Source organism: Eimeria maxima, genomic scaffold (genome assembly GCF_000499605.1).
Source record: "Eimeria maxima Weybridge genomic scaffold, Emw_scaff127, whole genome shotgun sequence".
Lineage (NCBI taxonomy): Eukaryota > Apicomplexa > Conoidasida > Eucoccidiorida > Eimeriidae > Eimeria > Eimeria maxima.
The window spans coordinates 1-22,886 of record NW_013564267.1 but is presented as its reverse complement, the minus strand read 5'-3'; the positions used below and the strand labels follow the sequence as shown (position 1 = coordinate 22,886).

Here is a 22,886-nt window from a genome sequence, read left to right as displayed (position 1 = left end):
TTGTTCTGGCGCCTTAGGTGGAAATGCAAACCCCTAAGTCTTTAAGGTCTTTGGTAGAACGACATCGCAGTGCCTTCGTGCACCCAATACTCTAGCCAACAGTCCATACAGTCTTCGTTTCGTTGTAACAATAGGAATTCGGATCGGATGCTGCATCTGCTTCAATAGGCACACTATTGTGGAGCCTGTGTGGATGTTCTTCGTTCCGGTCTGATACCAAAAGTAGGTGTGTATGCACTTGCATATCTGTACGCTGACAGGCGGGAAACAAACAAGTATTTTCCAGGCATATCCTGTTTCAATGCGTGCTTCAATATGGCAGTTTGGTATGCTTGGGTGTGGTGCTGCTCTGCTCCAGCAGCTACTGTGCAACGAATACTTCGCGGCCTAAGCAGCGAGCAGTTTAAAAGCTTTGGTCGACTTAAGCTCTCTAAAATAAATTTACAAAAAGGTAGTTGGATTTCCACAGTATCTCCTCGCTTCCTGTGTACTCCGGCGGAATTGCCAGGGTCCTGCAGGGTGAGGAGATGCCTACCCAGAGTTAGAGTGTTTCTTGCTCGGAACCTGCCCCGGGAAAACGGAATCTGCAAGAATATGCAGAACCTCACTCGCTGCACCCAACAAGACCATAGGCAACTTCTACACACTCACTTGTGTCTTGCAGCCATTCTCGCACACAAACTAGTGCACACCTACAGTGAATGCATATACTTCAGGGACATCCAGCCTCATTCCTCATTATTCTCTGCAGAAATTGATGCTTTCCTGTCCCTTCAATAAACTGATGGTCAAATACGACCCACCACCTACTCTGATCCACCGCGCGCTGCAAAGCTGTAGATCCGAGACTCGGTCGTGCAACAGTTAGTCTGACTTTGATGGTAAGGCAAAAGGGTGCTAAGAACCATTCAGTCCCTACGCACGGAACAGCTCAGATTTGAGGATACCACTTAGGGTATTATTTCGGATTATTCTATTTCATCTAATATATGCGCGTCTGTTCGTGCACGATTATTGACTATGGCGGCGACAGAATTTGTGCCTCCACGTCACCTGCATCCCACATGAGGGTTCACCTAGACTTCTTCAAGGAATCCACCATAACCGAAACTTGTTATTCTGAGTTTTTGAAAGCAAGACGTCAAATAAGCTTGTGTCTTCTTTGAAGTGGTATTGATACGTTCGTTCGTTGGCTCTCCGCGTGGTCACTGGAGCGTACCCCACCCCCCGCACCGTTCGCATCCCGCTCCATCCTCATCTCCGACAGTGAAAGCAAGAAAACCACAAAGACACACAGCATTTATGATGAAATATGAACCATTCTCTAGTCTGACGCAGTTTTCATCCCACAATACTACTTCAGGGGCGTTCTTTTCTCCCCATTCCTCCAATTGCGTCTGCTGTCTTCTTCTGAGCTTTTCAGGAGAACGGATAGGAAAGGCGCACTTTCGAGCAGCTCCACCACCATGCCAAGAGGTGCCTCTGGGCACCAGCAGCTCTTTATACTTTAAAAATAATGAATCTGGTGTTCCTTGTTGTAGCCCTGGCCGCAGTGGGTCACCAGGCCCACGTCAAGGCCTCACCTCCAAACAATGATGGCTCAGCTGCCTACAGTATTGCTAACGAAAAGGCTGGTGTTTTTGGAGCCCATTCCTTTTCCCTTGAGAAACATGTTCAACATCGGTCCGGCACCCGTCTCTGGAAGGGGTCGTCCTTGGGTTTGGTTATGACCATCCCAGTACTTACGGTGGTGTTCCTCCTGTTTTTCTGTTTTATGCGCTTGAATAAGAACAATGGTCATTCAATATCGACGCAAAGTAGGCGCCTTTCCTCTGAGAGGTTGAGCCCATGCAGCCCGGATGGAGGGGCTGAAGGTGAACTTTATCCTTCAAGCCCAGGAAGCGGGCTCAACTCTTCCCATGACAAGCAGCTGAAAAAGTTGCAACTCTCAGTTTTGGATTCAGAGGCTTTGACTACAGAGGAAATAGCATCGATAGAAGAGGCGGGGAGGGTTTTACAGCGTGTTTTGGACGAGGCTGAAGGGCTTGAAATACAGCTGGCTTCTCTACATTCTTCATACATGCAGCATAAAAAGATGATGCAGCAAACACTAGAACGCAAAGGCCCTGAAACAATTAGTGAACGGAAGAAGTTGGAGAGCAGGCTTAATGAGATACGGAATAGGATCGAGATGGTCAAGGGCAGTTTGCACTGGAGAAAGCAAAAGTCCCGCTCCATGATCTGGACAGAACAACAAGAATTGGGGGAACTGTTGTTGCGGGCGAAGTATTTTGCCAGTGGAAGGAAGCTCACTCCAGCCGCAGCTGCTGCGCTAGTATCGCGCGATATTGTCTTCGGATATAAAGCAACGGAGGTGTTCGACGATGCAGCTAGGTTCGCTCTAGGGGCTATGGTAAAGCGCCTAACCGATGAGGGAAGAGCCTGTGAAGAGCTCCTCGCTGCAGAAGACAGATTCCTCTCAAAAGAAGAAGAACAACGTGTGCGGCGTGCTTTGGGTGAGTTAGATACTATGATGACCCAGCTTTGCCTTCTGGAGTCAGCGTATGGACCTTCAGGTCACCGGCAGCCAATTCTTGAGATCCGTCAAAAACTGGAGAGGCTAGAGGGAAAACTCACGCAACAACCAAAGCCCCACATGCCAGCAAGTCGCAAGGTCGTGAAACCAACTGGTGGTAGCTTACTTCATGGTGAAATGAGACAGACGCTAAATCCATTGGCCACTGCTGCACGCTCAAGATGGAGCATTGCCGGGGGATATGCTTTAGGCGGCCGCCAGCCGTCAAGAATGTCTATGCCCAGCCTCAGCGGCTCTTCCGGTTCTCAATCTGTCCGTGTGCCAGCTCTGGGTACCCGTGGTAGGAGGGCATCTGTGGCCGCGTATGGTACGCTTCCCCGAGGAAGCACTGCTCTCCCAAGCTTGCCGGCAATGTGGTCACAAAACCAGCTCGACACAAGACGGGCTCCGTCTTTATCAATGCCCCTTCAGCACCAACGTACGGTCACCAGGGGGGAAGATTCAGGTACATCGGCGTTCGCCGAACAATTCCTCCAACTTCTAGCTCAGCAACGCCCATTAGCATCCTCCAACCAACAAGCTGTTGTTCCACCTGCACCACAATATAAGCTTCATGCCGAATCGCTCTCTCCTACTCGCTCATTTACACCGTCCAGCCAAGGGGCGTTTGCTAAGCCTGCGCTCGTAAGCAGCCCCTATTCCGAATATGGCACTCCATCACCCCAAACCTTCCCCGAGCAACATGCTGCTATTCCACGTCCTCAATTAGCTAAGCAGCAAGCCATTTATGGCACTCTTCCCCGCCAACCTGTCCCAAGGCAACAGGCTGCTGATCTACCTGAGCCACCATCCCCGATAGGTTACAGGTCTAGGTCTTCTTCACGCCGATCGCTCCACAAGCCTCAGCTAGGTGTTATACCTGAGGAACCAATTCAGTTATACTCCGACTATGGCACACTTCCACGCCATACTACTTTCCGCAGCCGACTGCCTGATGATCAATACCCGGAGAATCATGCATCATCTCAAGCACATATTCGACTACCTATAACGGATCACCAGCAACGTCTCGACCCTCCTTCATCTCTTCAGCAGCCCGCACACCAACTCCAGCCTCAGGAAGCTGAGGAGGTTTCAGCCCAGACATCCCCTCAGTCTCTTCCGCAACAGCATCATGACCCATCATCATCTCCTCTGCAGTCCGTACACGAACGTCAGCCTCTATATGAGGAGATTCCAGCTGTTATATCCTCGCAGTCTGCGCAGCATACTACCCATATCCCACTGACTCCTGAACAGCCGACGCAGCCCTCTACAGCTTCCCTTTCCGCAGCCACGTCTCCCAAGACACCTGATGATATGAAAGAATCCGGAAAGTCTTCTGGAAAGAAGAAGCAGAGTAAACAGTCTAAGTCTTCTAAGGGTGGAGAGCACCGACCGGAGCTTGGGGCTGATGATCGTCCCTCTTCCAAGAGTAAGAAGTCCTGGCTTCTCGGCTGGAAACGGAAGGGGAAGAAAAGGCCTCACCTTGAACTTCCTTCTCCTCCATCAGCTGCACTATCCCAAGGGCCTTTACGGCCGATTGCAGATCCACCCACGTCTACTCCTGTAGCCATGCCTTCACAAAGGATCGAATCGCACCCTCCAGCTGCGTCTGAAGCTCCTTTCCCCCCTGTCCAACGGGTGCATGAGCATTCGTCTCCACTTCCTTCTCCCGCGTCCTCTGCTAGTCCCTCCGAAGCAATGAAAACAGGTAAATTTTTCCGGCAGTGCTAGACACCATCATTAACCATACGCATATTAAACTCACAACAAAAGCTGTTTCAGCCTTACCTTTAACAGCCACAAACAACGTCCATATTAATCACTTCACGAGTCTGAATATGGATATTCGGCATCTTCTAAACACTCACCCACATTTCTTATTGTAGCGTTCCTGCAGGGGCAGAGCTGCACTCTAAGCCTGCTTCCTCACTATATCTGAATCGCCCGGCCCTGTCGGCATCTGCAGAGCCGTCGCCCTCAAAACACGAAGGACCATCGTCACAAGAGCCGAATGCTTCTGCTACAGGCCCTACGGAAGCAAATGACGAAAGTCCCGGTAAGCTAAGCATCCCCTCACACCAAAGGTGTGCGCCTTCAGAAGAGGGTCTCGGTGCGTTCCCCGCTTCTACTTCCACCCAGCTTTAGCTCCCATCGGCACATGGTTCGTCTTCCGCTTCATGCAGCATTCCGTATCCTTCGACATATATTCTTTCCGGTGTGCTTGATATCCCATCATATGCTTTTTACCGTCAAGTGCTTTGCTGCAGAATGGGCTCTGGCGTCGGGCCCGTCGCTGGAAATATTGAAGCCAGACCATATTGAAGAGGTGGACGCACTTCTGCCCGTTGCTTCACAGCCGTTGCCACAAGACGAATTGGAACTCCCAGCAAGCCCTGCAGAAACGAATGCCGAAAGCCCCGGTAAGCTAAGCATCCCCTCACACCAAAGGTGTGCACTTCAGAAGAGGGTCTCGGTGAGTTCCCCTCTTTTACTTCCACCCAGCGTCAGCTCTCAGCGGCACCTGGCTCGCCCTGGTGCATCTTCCTCTCCACGCTGTATTCCGTGTTCTTCGACAATATTCTTTACGGTGTGCTTGATATCCCATCATCTGTTTTTTACCGTCAAGTGGCTTTGCTGCAGACTGGACTTTGCCGTCGACCCCCTCGTTGGAATCATTGCAACAAGACCATAATGGAGAGTTGAACGCACTACTGCCCGTTTCTTCACAGCAGTGGACACAAGACGAATTGGAAATTCCAACAGAAGTCACGGCAGCTTCAGATGCCGAGCTACACACTCTGCCAGTGGACACTCCCCACCTCTCAGCATCCAGCTCGACGGCGGCAGTGAGTGCCGATGATTACTGGGTCCTTCTCCCAAAAAGTGTAGTTGAGTCTGGTGGAATGGGCAATACACCAGCAGATGGCGTCCCTGCAAAAGATACACCCCCGCCTTCTCTGGAGGACATGCAGCGGCAACACGGGGATTCTCCTGTGCTACCAAGAGAACCCATTCCACCAACTGGACCCCACTCTACACCACCTGGAGAGGGGCCTACCACACCAGAGCATCTTCCGTCTCCAAAGGACAAACTGTCTGACGAAACCTCTTCTGCTACAGAGGAGGAAGTTAAGAAGCTGACAGAACGGATTGAGGAATTTGCAAAGCGCGCCGAGCAGGTGGCAGAGTCGGTTAAGCAGAGATCCGACTCCTTAAAGGAATCGGAAGAGCTCTACTTTAGAGGAAATGCTCTGGTAAAAAGTGCTTCGAAGGCTATCACTTCGTCATTCGTGGACACCGACATTGCTGGAAAAATTCAGCATCTGGTTGAGCACTGCAAAAGTTTATGTTCAAACTTCCAAGAGAGCAGTAGAATGTGGAGACAGAAGATGTCTGAACTTGATGACGCTCTGGCCTCCAAGGTGAAAGACTTGCAAAATTACCGGCAGACAGCGGCCACGACGCTTCCACAGTGGGATGTTCTAGAAAATCTGGAGAGTCTGCAGGCCGGTCTTAAAGAAGCACGTTCATTGTTGAAGGATCTGTCTACCCTCGGACAAAATTTTGCAAAGCGTCTCGACCTCCACTCGCTTCTTCAGCATGCTGGTGAAACCATTCATTCTGCAGAGGCAGAGCTGTTTTCGGTAGCTGGATTATGCGCTTCTAAGTACGCTAAAGCACTTCGCGAAGGCAGACAGGATGGTTCCGACAGTTTCTTGTCAGCAGGGCAAATGGGCGATAAAGATAATCTAAGAGTGATGGCAACCTCCTTTCACACTCGGTTGAGGCTATTAGGCTTGGCCAGAAGTGAACTTCAAGAACTCAAAGCGGCGATAAAGAATAGGCAAGACACGCACAGCACTCGTTGATTCGGGTAAATCGTTTATGCCACATGGACCATTTGCTAATTGCCGAAGCTGAGCAATGCTCAAAATTAACTCACCTTCCTCACTTGTCAGTCTGTCAAATCTTGTTGATTTTACTCTGTTGCTCTGCCGAAATCTGTGCTTCGGCTGGTTATTCTTCATCTACTCGTTATATTCATATGTTTGCCTTTCATTACCAAAGGCGGATTCTGTGCTGTCGCAACACCATGTACCTGCTGGCCTGTCCAACCATGCTCTCCTCGTGGTTCAGCATGCAACTCGTCTCGCAACTCGAGTCGCAACACCGCAACTCGAGTCGCAACACCATGTACCTGCTGGCCTGTCCAACCATGCTCTCCTCGTGGTTCAGCATGCAACTCGTCTAGTGCATGTTGCAAACGGCTCCGTTGCACATCGCCCTTGATCACTGTGTGCCATAAAGAAGCAACACAACCCTCGAGCGCCTAAGAAAAATATAGTGCAGAGTGCCGTAGCTGGTATGCTTTGCCAACCACTTCGGTCCAAGGCCACTCAACACGCCATATGCATTTTTGCTTACCACTAGTAATCGGAACTCGTTCTTCTTAGAACCGATTTCTCTTTCGCGTGCCGCGTTTGTAGAAGGGTATGAAGTACATTCATAGTACCGTTCAGGTACTTGGTTGCTTCGCAGTCAGGCTCCTTCACATGCTTCTTTCGCAGTGACGGAGTAGGTGCTGTTAGAACTACCTTGCTGCACCGGTCCCATAGTGCAGTTGTGGCTCAACATCGGCCCTAGTGAATATGCTACCGGCAGGTAGACCAGCTTTACTGAATGCTAGTGGGCTACTTGGTGTACGACTGGCCATAACATGCTCTCCTGCACTCTGGCACGAGCAACCCAAAGTCGCCACAAAAACCAGCAATATGGATCGTAGGCTTTCGGAGGTGTCGATGAGGCAGCACAAAATAAATTTGCTATCTCTGTTAGGAATGGTCCTACAGCCCCACATATGCGCTCTTGGGAAGAAAACGCATGCTACACTTAAGTTTGGCACGTTTTTGCCTCAAACCAGGTCAATCAGTTCACCAACCAGAATCATTCAATATTCTATATCTCTCAACTGTGAAGACTGAACTTTCGTATTGACTCACCTCTACACGTTTCGAGGAACCGGTAAGCAGCAAAAGGCGCAATCTCCGTCTACGTGTGGCTGTTGCGGATTCTCTGTAATATTGATGTATTTTTCATTTGGAAGGATTAGTATTAAATCATCTGTTTTTAAGCATCCGACACATGTAGAGATATCATTCAGTTTGAAAAGGCAAATTTCAAGAAGCAAGGAGCCGTAAGCAAACCTCCGGTTCTTAACAAAGAATTCACCAGGAATGCAAAGCATCCTCGCACGTTTGGACTGATACAACTAATGGGAATAACTTCTTTGCTTCTAGAACGTGCAAATCCTTGTGGGTATCAGTGGCGCCAGCTATGCAGATGGTTGTGATGCTGCGCTTCAAATGCCTCACATGCACCAACTGCCACAGAAGTGGAAACCATTGGATGCTTGGGACGCAGCTCCGCTGAAACAAAACGGCACCATGAACTGCTTTGATTCAAGGAATCACTGCATGAGATGACATGCCAAGTGTGACAACGAATAAATTTCTCTACATACTTGAAAGGGCCAAGGGTCGAGATAATAACTAGATAAAAACCCACACCAGTGCACCATCCGCGATATAATAACTAGATAAAACCGCACATTAGAGTACATCAACGGGAGGCGTACTCCAAGAAACGGGAGGACCCTCATCGATCGGCTTTGCAACGGAATCACAACCATCTCGCAAGTGCCCTACTCTCCTACTGAGTTTCCACTACTACGCCCCCGACAAGCTGGACTCGCTGCACAAGGCCACGCCGCATAATATATGTGCAGACGCGAGGAAGGTTAAGTCTTGCTGCTGCCGCTCCGTCTCGATGTGAGAATCGCTCGTAAGGCATCAAGTTCTTGTTGGCAAACTACTAGTTGCTCCACCCGGGAGACAAGAAGATCTACTTCCTCTAAAAAACCTGCCGGAGGCCTTTGTTGTGATTGATCTTCCTTGAAAGGTAGACTGGGGGCTTCCACAGGTCCGTGGGCGCCACGCAATGATTCAGTACTTGCCGTTTCTGCATCGTGCTCAAGCGCCGCTTTCCACTCCACCGCACAAAACTTTACTCCGTTGTGCACTTCTGCTCGTGCTTCAGTAATCGCTCCTTCGATGCTGCTAAGAAGAGCTGAAACTTGCGAAGACTGTACAGGAGGCGCATTTAAAAAAGCAAAATCAGCAATTGCTTCCCGTGATTCTTGCACAAGAGATTGAATCTTTTCCAGCAATTGCACATAATCACCATTTGGCAGGTCTGTAGGAGAGTGTGTCCGTTGATCAGCCGACTGTCGTGTAACGTCCTCCAGAACTGCCAATTTTGAACGCAGGCTAGTCGCCCACAACGGCGCCAAGGATTCGCTGAGGGTGCGACACAGGCTTACACACTGTTCTCTCTGCTGAACAAGCTCCTGCTTGACCCCACTCTCCTGCACCGGAGGAAAGGCAGAAATGAGTTGGTCGGATTGTCGAAGGAGCTGGAGACCATCTTTGAGCAGCACTTCTCCATAAAGCGACAAGACGGGGTCGCCCGGCTTGGCGGAGGCCACCGGCTCAGCAGTCTCGATAAACAATTCCAGTTTTACGGATAATTCCTGCGCTGCACTATCCAAATCCGTTTCGTCAGCGCCAGAAGGTTCGCCCTTTGTAAAAGGAGGTCGACTTGGTGGGGGAGGGTCATCGCCAGGTGGCGAAGGCTGGCCTCCAAGTGCGGAAGACGGCTCCCCTGGTGGCGGAGACGAACCCCCTGGTTGCTGCTGATCGCCGCCTGGTTCTGGACGCTGGCCTTCTCTTTTATCTGGCTGAAGGTCGTCCCCTTCCGACGCACCACCACCCTCTGTAGGACCAGGGAAATGTTCCGCCTTACTAGGGCCAGATGGCGTTGAAGGGTCACCATCAATCGGCGATTGACCCAGTCTTGAACGTTCCGGCTGCACACCTGCAGGACCTAGTGGTGGAGAAGAAGGGCTATCCTGGGTCAAAGATGGAGAATGTCCATTGCTGGTTGAACGCGTAGAATGTTTCTTGTGGCCGACGACGGGAAGTGATAACAACCCTGACGGATAGCTTGGCTGCTTTGCCGCCGATGTGACAACACTGGATGGCATCATATATTCAACTCCTGGACTCTTCTTCGACGACGGGGGGAGAGGCTTCGGTCGGGATGAAAGGGAACTTGATTGCGGTACATCGTTCCGATAAAGTGGGAACGCTCGAGGCCCCGAAGGCAAGGGCGGGTTATCTGTCTGTGAAACATCGCGCGAAGAGACAACTGGAATGGAGACAACGGTAGGAGTTATCTTTGATCCTTTGGGGGGGTCGGCTAGTGGAAGACGTTTTGGGAGAGCTGTTGTATGCCCTTGCGGCAGTGTGCGTTGGGGCTGGTGCAGCGGCTGTCGATATTGCCCAGGCGTGGTCGACGACCGAGACAGCGAGACACTCGATGGTAGACGGGGAGTGGCAGGCAGTGTGTGAGTTGATCCACGAGCCCCAGAAGCTGGGGACCAACTGCCACGACGCACGTCAGACAACGATCGAGACAGTGAGACATTCAATGGTAGACTGGGAGCGGCAGGGAGCTTGCGAGTGGATTCACGTGCACCAAAGGCTGAGGCCAAATTGCCAGGACGCAAGTCATACGACGATCGAGACAGCGAGACATTCGGTGGTGGACGGAGAGTGGCAGGAAGAGCGTGAGTGGATTCATGAGCCCCAGAACCTGGGGAGAAACTCTCATGGCGCATGACACGTGGTAGGGTACCATAATTAGCTCCGTGAGACGACGGACGGGGGTACGCATTTTCACCCGACATAGTATGCCGCCTCACAATTGTAGATGACCCTTGGGATCTATACGGTTGCGGAGCGTTTCCCTCGCGGGCGCGCTCCATATATCCAGTGCCAATTGAATCTGCTGTCATTGACAGACTACCCCGCAGCCTGTCCTTTGTAAGGAGTACGTCATTGACATGGTCGCGTAGCCCTACGAAAGGGAGTGCGATCGCAAAGTTATCGAGGTCTTGGAGGAGCGCTTTCCCTTTCTCTACAGAATCCCGTGATGAGGGTCTCTGCGTCTTGAGATCATCAGAAAGGAACGCTGCATTAGCAAGGGTCTTCTTCAATAGTGCTTCGATCACCAGGAGGTCCTTTTGGGTATGAACTTCACGAGTTCGACTTCCTTCCGCAACAACAACTTTTGTAGCTGCAAGAGCGCGTGCTGCACCAATAGTAAGATTCCCAGTACGATCTCTGGATTTTATGATGAGAGCATCTGCTTCTTGTTGCCGGCTCCAGACGGAAGCTGCTAATAACCGTTGCTTTTCTTGCAGCTGCGACTCCAGACTGTCCCGATCAAATTTAGTCTTTTCGATGAGGCTATGCACATTTTGCATTTCGATTCGTAAAGGTCCAATCGAGGTCCTTGATGTCGTACGTAATTGCTCTTGTAACCTGGCAATCGATCCGTTCAAAAACCGTATTTGCTGCTGAAGTTTTTCGATTTCTGCGTTTAAATTCACTAGCTTCCCCTTCGCAATGCCAACCATTCTGTTTTCTGTATGTGTAAGATGTACTGCATCTTGTTGGGTGATACTTAATGCTTGGATTTGACGATAATAAAAAGCGATGGGGTCCACTGTTTCCAGAAACCCTCCTGCTGTCGACGGATAGCACGGGCCTCCTGTTCCAGCGGCAAGATGCCTAGTTTGGTTCGTTGCAGACAGATCCAGGTGTAATTTTAAGTGCCGCGCACAGGCGGAGATGAGGAACGCCACAGCCGTAAAAGTGATGACCGCGATCGTAATGCACGTCCGGCTGGTGGGTGCACACCGGCGCAGATCATGCACGCTCGCCTGAGGAACATTGTAGAGCGAAACTCCAACATCTATATTGGCGGCAGTCTGAGCTGCTTCCAAAGATAGCATAACATCTGAAGCTGTTGAGTTAACTGTTTTTTCTTGTGCCACCCCGGCTGAAGGGGGAGCGGGGGACTGCTGCCCTTTCATTGTTTTCCTATAAATCTAGTTCGAGCGAAGACGACTAGTTCCTGAGTGTATTCGCATGATTTTAAGGCCAGTGTGTAAAGGCCTCGCTGGATATTTCTTTGAGCCGCCCCACGCGGACGGGAACTGCAGCACACCGGAGCTACAGCAGTTCACCAGATAGTAGGTGCCCTAACCTGGCCGTCCACTGTACACCGCCAAAAATATAAAAGAAAAACAACCTGATTCACATAATGAGTGCAGTGAAAGCTCGGCCCCTCTGATGGATTTGCTCTGCAGTGGTACCCCGCGTGGGAAGCGATCGGTTGAGGTTCCCCGTGTACAGGGACGATCAGCGACGATCACTGGTGGCAACTCCGGGACGAACGCCTTTCTGGAACGAATAACCTGATTATGCCAGGTAATAGTTCGGAAAATTTGTTCTGTATATTAAATGAGTGATTTGCATTCCTGTCGACATCTTGGAGTTGGTGTTTTGTAGAACAACTGCAAAAAATAATACGAAGACCCACCTGTCCCAGGCCTTTCTCTGGCCAGAAACTGTCCTGCTGGCACAGCTTCCTTCTGTAAATTTGCCCTACCTGAGTGCCACAGTGCTAAATAAATGCAGGCTTCTATTTAGGTAGTCGGGCAAAGGTGTTTCCGTACTGCGGGATCGAATAAATTGTACTGAAGTCCATTCAGGCAACACCATATTAGGGTGCCCGCACGAGTTCCCCACGAGTATCTAGCAAACCTCACACCTGGCCAGGTTTAGTTGGTGGTTTGGCCAAAAGTTGCATAAACTTGGACTGGAAGCATTTGCTGTGCAAAAATCATCAGAGGAGGTGGATTTGCTCTTTGGAACAAGTTCAATTGTAGCGGGCCTTGCGCGCAAAATAGCATACTAGAAGTTGGTGCAAAGCAATTCTACTCTTGTTCGGGCTAGAGACTAATCTTCAAGTAAATGTTCAACAACTGCATGCCTTGTTACAACGTGCGGCAAAAAGGGCTTGGCTTTGCCTGCATGAAGATGGGGTCGCCACGGAGGACGAGTTGTCTGACTTCTTCGATCTTACCCAAGAACTATTGCGAACTGAAGTTGAGTCAAAATCCTTAAGCTAAGAGTTCCGGAACATCAGATTACCTTCCTCAGTCTCCAGGTGCGCTGGTTACAGCGGCCCAAACGCCTGCAGCCGCAGACGGCCGGACACGAGTTGCAACTTAGCGTGCTATTGGACAGCCCCACATGCAAGCACAAACATTCTTTCTTGGCTATATGCAATAACAGTATAGACAACTGTTGAAGACGGTTGCATGGGTGTCGGTAGGCTGCTGCGTTCATGCGCCAGCGCCAGAGAGACGTGCCCGCATCGGCCACGCTATGAGCGACGAAGTCCTCCCTTTCGTCCACAAATCTCTTTCTGAGCTTAATTGATCATGGGGAGGTGCGCTACTTGGCAAAGAGGATGGGGAAAGATATAGCCAGGACTACACAAAGTTACTGTTTGCATTGCCTCGCAGTTGCAGGCTGCGCAATGACGGTCAGGCAGGTGTTTAACAATTGTCTAGAGTGTTACTGCAGGCTGAAAAGGGGGGATTGACTGTGACAGAACGGCTGGCTGCCCTGCACTACTACAGCAGGTGCACTGCAGCACATGCCACGTCGACTCCTGCCGCCCCAGTACCAGACCCCTTGCGCTGCTCTGTCCACGATGGCTGAGTACTGCAGGGGAGGTTTGGTGAGCTCTTGTTGTAAGTGTTTGACCCTGCAGCACCTCAACTCCGGCTTCTGGTACGACAAGCAACCCTAATCAGCAAATCTGTACCAGGGGTCCTGGTTGCTGTCCGAAATTTAGGTTGCAACAGGACCAAAGTAAAGATGAAAGGTCATTGAAGCCATCTGACCTCTCTCTTAGTCTCCACTTTGCCATAGGGCATCGGCCCAAGAACCTGGAGCTGCCGGAGAGGACGAGGGCTACTACAAGCTGCAACGCCCTTGGTTGCAGGCAAGGTTGGAGACTGCCCCGCACACAAATTTAAATGACATTTTTTGGCGAAATGTATGAAGACTATAGACAAATGTTGGGAGCTTTTGCTTGCGTGTCTTTTGTCCACTAGGGCCAGGTAAGGGTTCATGCGCCCACCTTAGACAGTCTTGCTAACGCCGGACAGACTCAGCTACACCACGCACAAAAACACCGCTAGGAGATTCACCCGCACACAGCAAGCACCATGGCTCGTTTACTTGCTGGCCAGTTTGTCACATCTGTTGGAAAATCGGTCCTCTTGAGCTTAACCTTCCTCTTCGCTTGTGTCTTTTGAAGCCCTGCAGCGCAACACTGTATGGACGTGGCATCAAACCGCGTGGGCGAACGATGGATCCAACGGTGCCATTGCTATGTTGAAGCATACTACAAATGGCAAAACTATAATAGTGGAACAGGAGCAGCTTGCTAAACGGGATGCCCGTGTAGTAGGACCTGGGCAGTGAGGCTGCGATCAAGCTGACGCTAGCTCGTGCGCTACAGGATGATGAGTGCTTGTTTACATTTTGGGCTTGAATACGAGTCTGAAAGTACCAAACGTTCGTTCTTTAGTTGAGCATTTGATGCCATCCTTAGGCCCTTTGATCCCCGAAAAGCCTGCGGCAACGCCAACGGGTCGGTTTCTCCACTGTGGACCGGGGCGGGGCAGGGGTTCAGTTAGTCTCCAGCCCCTTTCCCCGTCTATAGGCCTAGAGAAGCAAAGCATTTAGCGACTTCGTCGGACTTGTACAGTTTAGTAAGTAAGCAGGAGGTGTCTCGCCGACAGCTGTATTAATGAAGCATGTTTTCGCCGTCTGGCGGGTTGAACCGTCTTGGGCCCCACAGGCGTTAACTGTCCTCGAAATTGATTCCATAGTCTGTCGAAAAATATCAGGTTTGCAATTTTAATGCAGCAATTCTGACGTGAAATCGTCCAGAAATCGAACGACGAGAACAGACCCCCACAGGCATATGCACAAGCGGTTCACTTACCGCTTGCAACCCTGGAGAGAATTGCGCCCGGGTGCAGGCAGAAATGGCTCACCTCGCAGTTTGCACCCTTGCGTGGAGTCTATTTATCCATCTGGCAACGCAATCGCGTGCAGAGACAACCCCCATTAACCTATTTTCAGGTCACCCCTCTGAAGTGCCCAGCGGCGAAGGTCAGAGACACGGAGGCTTTAGACTTCCGGGTGCACAGGACTTAAGTGGTGCAGCAGAATCAGAACCAACCATAGCAAGAACAGAGGAACGAGCGGCAGCCACAAGCACGGCAGCTGCTGTACTCCCAGAACCAGCAGCAGGGTACCCTCGCCTGCGTCGTCGCGAGGGGGAAGATGTGGGCAATTTACCTGATGCGGACCCTCCTTCCCTTTGGCTGAATTCTCTGGATTCCCTCAGATGCGTCAAGGAGAGCACAGTTGCACCGGGTACAGGCGCATGTGATGGGCCCGAGGCCTGGGAAAGTGCTCATGACGGTTCACGGGGGGTTTACTTCGTGGCTGTCGGCGACACAGGAGAACTGTCTACTGCTTTGAATCGGGTCAGTTGGTGTGGGTGCAGAATGGGCTGTTGTCACCTCACATAGGTAGGATGAGGAGCATATTAGCATTGCGTTTTGTCCTGCAGACTGAGGAGGTGAGGATAGTGGATAAAGTGTGTTGTTACAAGTAGCTTTGGAACAGGGAGGCAGATTCCCTTGCTCTGACGCCTGCAGGCTTTTGAAACGTTTTATTTAGGGTGTATGGATACGTGCCGTTGTGCCTTTGCTTCTCAGGTGGTGGCGGCGATGGCAGAAGTTTGTTCGGTCGTTCCAGTTTCGTTTGTCTCACTGCTGGGAGACAACTTCTACCCCTGGGGAGTCAGCAGTACTGAAGACCCGAAGTTCACTTCTCATTTTGAGATTCCCTTTGGGCATCCTGCTTTGCAACGAGTGCGTTGAGCAGAGTTGATGCAGTCCGCTGCATCGTCAAACTGGCGATACTATAATCGTTTTTGGTGGGATTCCATCAAGGTGTTTTCAACCATTAGTTTCTTAGATGGGCTTCTGGTCATAGTGTTTACAGATGCTCAGGCGCACGTTGCTTCCTTTCGAGCGGTTTGGCTTCCTTTTATTCACTTTTCAATCTGTGCGTGCGCTTTGCTGCATCACTAGGTGGCTTTTTTTCCCGTATTTGGGAATCACGACTACAAGCTGTTCCCAGAGGCACAGATTCGACGGTACTTTTCGTCTTGTACTACGTGCAAGCAACCGCAAGACTGGAACTGTGAGACAAAGGAAGCATATTCCACCCTTGTGCGACAGCCGTAGTCCACGCTCGGTTATTTTCGTTTGCTGCATTTAACAGCATTAGCTCTCAATATGGTGTGTGCTGCAGCTGCACAAGTGCGCTGGCGGTTCCCCAATCCTTGGTACTTTTCGCGATTTGTTTACAAAAATGTGCATCCCGATCTTTCCGCATTCCCCCTTGTCTCGAACGTCAGGCAGCTACAGGAGGTGAGGCTCAGGTGCTGAGACAGTATCACCGGTACCATCCTGAAACACCCAAGAGCTGCGGACACTGCATCTTAGCAACTTAACAGTGAATTTTTTTGCGGCATTTTGCTGCAGGGCTGTCACATGCGACTGCCATATTGCGCCTAGCGGTGTTATGTAGTACATTGAGCGATCCTTCCTTTCCCAATGAAGTTTCATTGCTGAAATTTCGTCTTGCATTTCAGTGTGCTGCACTGGTGTTCTGTACATCGCAGATACAGCCGGTAGCCAGGGGATCTGGAGAGGGGGGTCGCGCTCGTGGCGACTCTGTGATCGTTGTGAATATCCATTTGGATTCGAACATTTTGTTGTCTTCGCATGATACCGCTCGCAAACAGCTGGTATTTCTAGAGGCTGTCCTCCAATCGGGTGCGGAAACTATTTCTGGGAGTCAAATACCACACAAATTATGACAGATAAAGGCATATTAGTGTAGCGTGGAAAACTGAGGAATATCCCCACGGTAATTGTCTGTTTGGATCCAAATGGAATCATGCGATTGCCTTCTCTTTTGGGGCTGGGTGCTTCATTTAGGAGGAGTTTGCGCTTCTCATCTTGTTGCAGGCGCTGCAGAAGCTGACTGGATATTTGTTCATCAACATCATCCACTGTTTACCGACGGTACTCTTTGTAGAAATATCAAGTCCTTCCAGGACTTGCTATTGCCGCTGTATCTGCGGTATGGCGTGGATGCGGTCTTCGCTGGACATGAACATTTGCTGTCGTATTTCGAGGTAAGTGGCTGTTGAATTGGTGTTGCACTCCTGCCGCAGAGTGAAGACAGCTGATGATCCTCTACGTGGATCGCGTGGAGCCCCCGTTCGATGTATTCGCCAAGAGTGCTAGCAGAAGCAGCATCCACTGTACCGGTATGCTTTTGCCTTTGCCTCTGGGATGCAGCTTGATGGGCCTGAAAGCGTAGGTGGACCTATCGCGCAGGTCATCAGCGGGTCCGGATCCAAGCTACACCGCGAGTTTCCCACTTGTTGCACACCAAGTTTGCTGCACAAGTGCAAAGAAGACGTGGAACTGTGCCGTAGCTCGAATTGTGCATTTCAGCGGACAACAAGTGGCTTTGCGCTCATTAATTTGACTGCAAAGGAGATGAGGTTATTGTACATTGATGCGAATACGGGAGAAGTAATACATCACTCAACCCGCCGCTCGAAGAAGGCCAGCCGAATGCAGCAGACAGCAAAACATGCTAGATTTGCAAGCGTACCGGGAGCCGCAGGACGACCACTAAAACCGAATGGTGGCGCTTTTGCATACCCTCCGATCGGCCGTGAACCGATTCCTCAGGAGCTGACGGGTTCAACATGGCCCACGGAGGACGTTCCGCTGTGGGGGCATGTGATGGTTGTTTTGTTCCTCATTTTGTTTATTGTTTTGGGATTCGTTTGCTGCGGGCGTTTCTTCTGCAACCTCAAGGCGTGGACAGTTCCTCAAGTACGTCGTTATTCCCTGCCCTTCTGGGCACTTCGGAGACACCGGGAAGTTCCTCTTGACCCCCATGAAGCGCCTTCCGTCGTTGGATCTGTGCGGTCTGTATCGGTGGGACGAGAGGTTGAACTGAGCACTAGAGAAACGGGGCTGTCTGTGGGGTCTTTGCCAGTGGTAGAGGCTGCTCGGCTCTGTGAACTACGTAGGCAAAAGGACCAAGAAGAGATGCCTCTTGTCTAGTGCGCACTCCTTTTATATACTTTCGTCGCCTTTCCAGTCCTAGAATGGGATGGATGACTTGAGGTGGACAGGATTGCTTCAAGGCGGCAGCAACGACACCCTGTGATGGCTCCACAGAGTGCTAAAGGTAGTGGTGGTGTCGGCAGCGCTTGCAGCGCAATGCTGCACTACGTGGGGAGATTTCTGCGGGAAGGTGCGCAACGTTCAGCATCCCAGGATAGCAAGAATGGGAAAGAGACGCCCATCTGTCTGCTCCTATCTAGTTCCAACGGTGACAAGTGCGGCAAGACCCAGCGTGGGACCCCTGCATGGAAACAGTAGGAGCATCCCGTTGTTTTTATTTGTTGTACACGCGCGCTTGATCTATTGGGTTTGAGAAGTGCTGCTTCTTCTGAGGGCATCAGCTAACTTCCTCAATCACGCAGGAAAGCAGGACAGGTGGCGCTGGCAGGTATAACTTTGTTGGCATCGGGAATGCGGCGTTGCTGCGTTGAAGCCGACGTAGTGTAGCTCCGCGGAAGGCTCTCAGACAGGGAACTGCAGGGAGACCTGGTTTTTTTGTGAAACATCCGAAGTCGTAGTTGCGTCTTCCCCGCCCTACAGGTGACGGCTGGAGGCAGACGAGTTCAACTTCCTTCAGCCTTCGGCTGACGGGATTGAAAAGCCTTTGTCAACGTGTTGTTGCTGGGCAGCCCCATTCCGCCTAGAAATAAAAGGATTCATTTGGAATTTGAAGTACTTGTCGATAAGTCCGGCACTAGGCACCTATAGTGCCTTTACCTCCGGGATAGCACAGGCGCGAAGCCTTGCAGAGTTAGCTGAAGAAACTCTCCAAACGTGAAGAGGCACATTAGTTGCTTTCAGGAAGCCGACCCCATATGTGGACCCAAGTGAATTTAATGTTTCCACCATATCTGCTCCACTAATATGTGTGTTGCTTTTATATATATAGGTATATAAGTTACAGACCGCGAATGAGCAGCATTTAGACTTTGGTGTGGATGTCGTGCTTAAGATCCGTTCCTTCCTTATTCACACCTAAAAGCCCAAGTATTTTAATGCATGGAGGGTAGGTCGTGCGGGTTGAACAACATGGTACATAATGGCAGGGCGGACGTCTCACGGCAGCTGTGTCAGCAAGTCCCTTGTGTGGAATGTGGCGATACGTATCCTGAAGCATTTCGTATTCCATTAACACTTTTCTTTCTCTAGGCTACGACGCAGCGGGGAGCGATGAGTGTATTGACTCATTGACATTTGCATTGACTCATCTGGGGTACACCTTTGCAGCATGCATGCAACATTAGCAAGCTGTGCCAGACCTCCGGGTAAATTGTATTATGCCGAGATGCAAAACAGTCAGAGGGTGGGAACGTCTTCGTCCGTCGTGCCCCATCAATAAAGGAAACTTGCTGCGTAGGCTGCACGTAGTCGAGATAACAAAACAATTACCAAAGGGGGAAAAGGCTACACTTGAATTGACAAAACATGGCGGAAAAGTTTTGTTATCTTCTGTTCAACTCGTAGATATTCTTCATCTTCTCATCGCCGGGGCCCTCATTTGCACGGGGCCGCCAAAACGGGACTGGCGGGACCAAACTCCTCAAGCATTCGGTAGGTAGGCAAGCGAAGAGCATAGAGCATTGAAAGTGTTCTTTAACTGATTTTTGCTGCTTTACAGCCTTCTTAACACTGTGTTTCCTGCTGTCACTGGATTTGGAGGCGAGTGCCCAGCTGATGTTTCTGTATCTGGTTTCCCTGCTATGCGGCGGTCTTTCCGTGTATTGTACAGATGGAATCCCCAAATCTACATAGCTTTTGGAGGTTTTGAGTGTTTTTAATATGGCCTGTCCTCCTTCTGCAGGCTTTTGAGACAAAATCCAGTTGGGAGTTGAGGGATACGTGCCACGGATCACGCGGAGTATTACTGCGTTGCACACTTCTGCATTCACGGTTAACTTGTTCTCAAAGGTAGTGAAATTAAAGGGTTACTATACAACAAGTAGTTTAGGGGTACAACAGGTGTCTCATCTTCTGGTGTATACACACCTAAGTTGTCGGGCTGGGCGGGGTTCCCCGTTGGCGGGGCGAAACTGTGTGCTGAAGGTGCCCAGTTGGTCTAGCTATATTTTATCATGGAGTCAGAAAGCGCATTACCTCCGTTTTTCCCATGGGGAGAGACAGGAGGAGGAGGGGAAACCCTGCGCAAACAGACGGCTGAGCTTGAACGGCTGGGCTGGTCGCAAGCGGATGGGGAGGAGTGGTTCGCCCACACGGCGAGTGGTTGGCTGTGCAATCCGAGTGAAAAGGTCTATTTCCACGCAGAAAGGAACATTTTGCTGCCCGTACAACAGCAGCAAACCGCTGCAGCTGAAATAACTGTGGCCGGCGAACCAGACCCGGCAGACCACGAAGACCAGACAGGAGGTGCCCCCCAAGACGATGGAATGTTTCAAGAGGACCAAATAGAGAAGTCAGAAGAAGAAGCTGAAGGTGATGTGGCTGACGATGAATCCGATTTTATGTTGGATCTGGAGGAGGACCTCGACGCGGCGACAGCGCAGAAGAAGGTGAACAACTCCTGTCATATTCAACATATACACATGTATACCAATTAGTGAAGCTGCCTGATTTCGCTGCTCTGTATTGTACATTACAAATGCCGCCTTTAGGGCTACACTTGTCCTCTGTCCTGTAGGGCTCGACAGAAGGCAAAGACACATGCGAAGACCGATACATCACACGGGCAGGCCTCCCTCTGGGCTTCTTCGCCGGAAGCGCTGAGGGCCTCTGTTATTTCTCGGCTATTTACGACGGACATGCTGGAACGGAGTGGGTTGGAATGGGAGAGGGCCTATCGCCACTGCGACTTCGCTCAAGCGTGCTTTGCAACTCCGGAGTATAGAGCATATGCATCCACTTGCATGTGCATCTGCTTGAGTACCTGCCCGTTCAACATCTGCATAAATTGTCGTGTATACGAGGGTGTGTACGCGGCAAAAGGTGCATGGGTGGTGTGTGTGCACATGCAGTTTACGAAAATATGTTGGTTGGCTTGTGCCTAACCTAGTGGTCTTTGTTGTTTGTAGTTGAGGAACGTTCGGGCAGCAAGGGTTTCTTTGCTTTCCCGTTCGCTGGCTGAAGATCAGGATGTGCTTTTGTGGTCCCAAATGTTCACAGCGGGGTCGAGGGGTACGTGCGGCTTGTATTGCCAGCTGTGCAGATTACGCTGCGGCTCATCTACACAAGAACCTCTTAAGTTCCTACCGCCAGGTCTACAGGACTGTGCAGGTTAGGACGGCTCCAGATATTTAGATAGTCCAGCTGTTTAACCAGCTTACCAGTTAGCTGCCAGGATTTATGTCCCATTATGCCGCTAGTTGGGCGTCGACCGTCTTAAGGCTTCCTGTGGTGTTTGGAGTTTCAGCGTAAGCGCGAGGAAGAAGCGACCGCTCGGCAGCAGTCGCACCAGCGGCGGCGGGACCAGCGGTCCAGCATGCAGTGGCTACAGCAGCTGAACCGAACTTCCGAACCACTGCGGCCGGAGGAGCAGCGGTTATCCGTAGAGCTGGAGGCCCTCGTGCGCAGCTGCTTCAGCGCCTTCTCCATCACCGACAAAAATTACCTAGGCCTCACCTCCAACGCCCTCACCCAAGACGGTGCGGCTTCACCTAAGAGCTACCCAGGCAGCTAGCTGCTAACACCTAGGAAGCTGCCTGGGCGGCGTTGCAGTTAGCCTCTTGCTCCACTGCCAACCGGGAAGTAGTTGTTAATGGTGCGAGTCGTTTGCTCCCTAGCCATCTGCGTCTTTTGCCTCTATGAATGCGGGATATAAATGTTTTCCCTTTTGCAGTTTTTCGTTTCGGTTTCCGTGTTTGCTGGTGTTTCCCGCTTGCCTGCAACTCTTTTCATGTATTGATTGCTGCTAGCCGACGGGATGGCGGCGGCTCCTTTGCGGAGCACATTTCACTTCATTTCACTTCATGGTGCTTTCTCTATGTGTCCCTCTGAAACAGCCGGGTCTACTGCATGCATAGCAATATTCTTCGGCCCAGATGAAGAAGGAGCGCTGAAACTGATTACAGCGCATGCAGGCGACTCGCGCGCTGTGCTCTGTCGGTGCGTCTGTACACCAAGTTGGTACGCTGGTGCTCAGTTCCTTGCTGTAGCGCTTTCCATAGGCACAGGCCGCTTACGGTGGAAGCCACCTTTTGACACAGTCATTGCGAAAACTGTGGCTAAACATGATGAGGGTTGCTCCGGACAGCGTTCATGTGTACAGACACCGCAGATGTGTGCCGAACATGTATCGGTACCATCGAGCTCAGGAACTTTGCTTTTCCTCCTTTTCCCTTGCTGTCAACAGAGATGGAGCCGCGGTCCGATTGACAGAAGATCATAAACCGAATACTCCATGCGAGAAAAAGCGCATCGAGGCCGCAGGGGGGCAGGTAAACACGCTCAACTTTCTAGGCTGAGCAGATGCGTGGGCTAAATGTGCATGCAGGTGCATGTGTTTTGGAAATGTTTTCCTTTTGGGCATCTTGCAGCCTTCTCCAGTATTCGATGGAAATATTTCTGCTTGTTTGGCAAGTACTTGTGCTACGAAAACACAAAAGTCTGGAAGGGCGGTCATAATTGCCGTATTTAGCGGTGTAGACTGCACTGCTTTTGCGTACTTCATTTTCTGCCTGTGGCACCCTCTCTTGCTCTGCTTCTTTCTATTACGTGGCTCTCTCTTTTGTAATGGACTTCCTCAGGTGGCGTCTATACAAGGCATTTGGAGGGTGCTTTCCTTGGATTCCCGCAAAAACCGGACTTTTGGGCTTTCTACAGCTCGGGCTTTAGGGGACATTGCACTTAAAAAGCCGAAACCCTTAGTCATTTCCAATCCCACTGTGCATGTATACACGCTTCACTTCGACAGAGACGCATTCCTCGTAAGGCGTTTAGCTCCTGCTGCGCCCGTTGCTGCAAACACTGCTGCTGCTTTTGCTCCTGTAGGGGCGATCTGCCCGCTGCGTTTTCCATTGGGTGTACACTCGCCAGGAAATACGCTCATATATATATATATATATTATATAT

At 50.8% G+C, this 22,886-nt stretch overlaps 4 protein-coding genes across 4 annotated transcripts; 3 read left to right on the top strand and 1 right to left on the bottom strand.

Annotated features, from left to right (window-relative positions):
- Nucleotides 1-1,516: 1,516 nt before the first annotated feature.
- EMWEY_00015860 (hypothetical protein, conserved) lies at nt 1,517-6,450 on the top strand (the record flags this gene model as incomplete). The annotated part of the gene is made up of 4 exons (XM_013479651.1): nt 1,517-4,289; nt 4,485-4,637; nt 4,849-5,001; nt 5,222-6,450. The coding sequence occupies 4 exons, from the start codon at nt 1,517-1,519 to the stop codon at nt 6,448-6,450; spliced, it is 4,308 nt and encodes a 1,435-aa protein (XP_013335105.1).
- A 1,928-nt stretch (nt 6,451-8,378) lies between these two features.
- EMWEY_00015850 (hypothetical protein, conserved) lies at nt 8,379-11,579 on the bottom strand (the record flags this gene model as incomplete). The annotated part of the gene is made up of 1 exon (XM_013479650.1): nt 8,379-11,579. One exon carries the CDS (start codon nt 11,577-11,579, stop codon nt 8,379-8,381), a length of 3,201 nt encoding a protein of 1,066 aa, XP_013335104.1.
- Nucleotides 11,580-14,618: 3,039 nt separating this feature from the next.
- Nucleotides 14,619-17,801, top strand: EMWEY_00015840 (serine/threonine protein phosphatase, putative; the record flags this gene model as incomplete). Its single annotated transcript, XM_013479649.1, has 8 exons — nt 14,619-15,125; nt 15,212-15,220; nt 15,360-15,515; nt 15,738-15,849; nt 15,961-16,079; nt 16,334-16,487; nt 16,683-16,852; nt 17,019-17,801. The coding sequence occupies 8 exons, from the start codon at nt 14,619-14,621 to the stop codon at nt 17,799-17,801; spliced, it is 2,010 nt and encodes a 669-aa protein (XP_013335103.1).
- A 2,135-nt stretch (nt 17,802-19,936) lies between these two features.
- On the top strand, nt 19,937-22,741 carry EMWEY_00015830 (protein phosphatase 2C, putative; the record flags this gene model as incomplete). Its single annotated transcript, XM_013479648.1, has 6 exons — nt 19,937-20,371; nt 20,500-20,700; nt 21,229-21,460; nt 21,818-21,920; nt 22,084-22,252; nt 22,562-22,741. Coding segments are annotated over 6 exons (1,320 nt in total), but the record flags the coding sequence as incomplete, so codon positions are not given.
- Nucleotides 22,742-22,886: the final 145 nt, after the last annotated feature.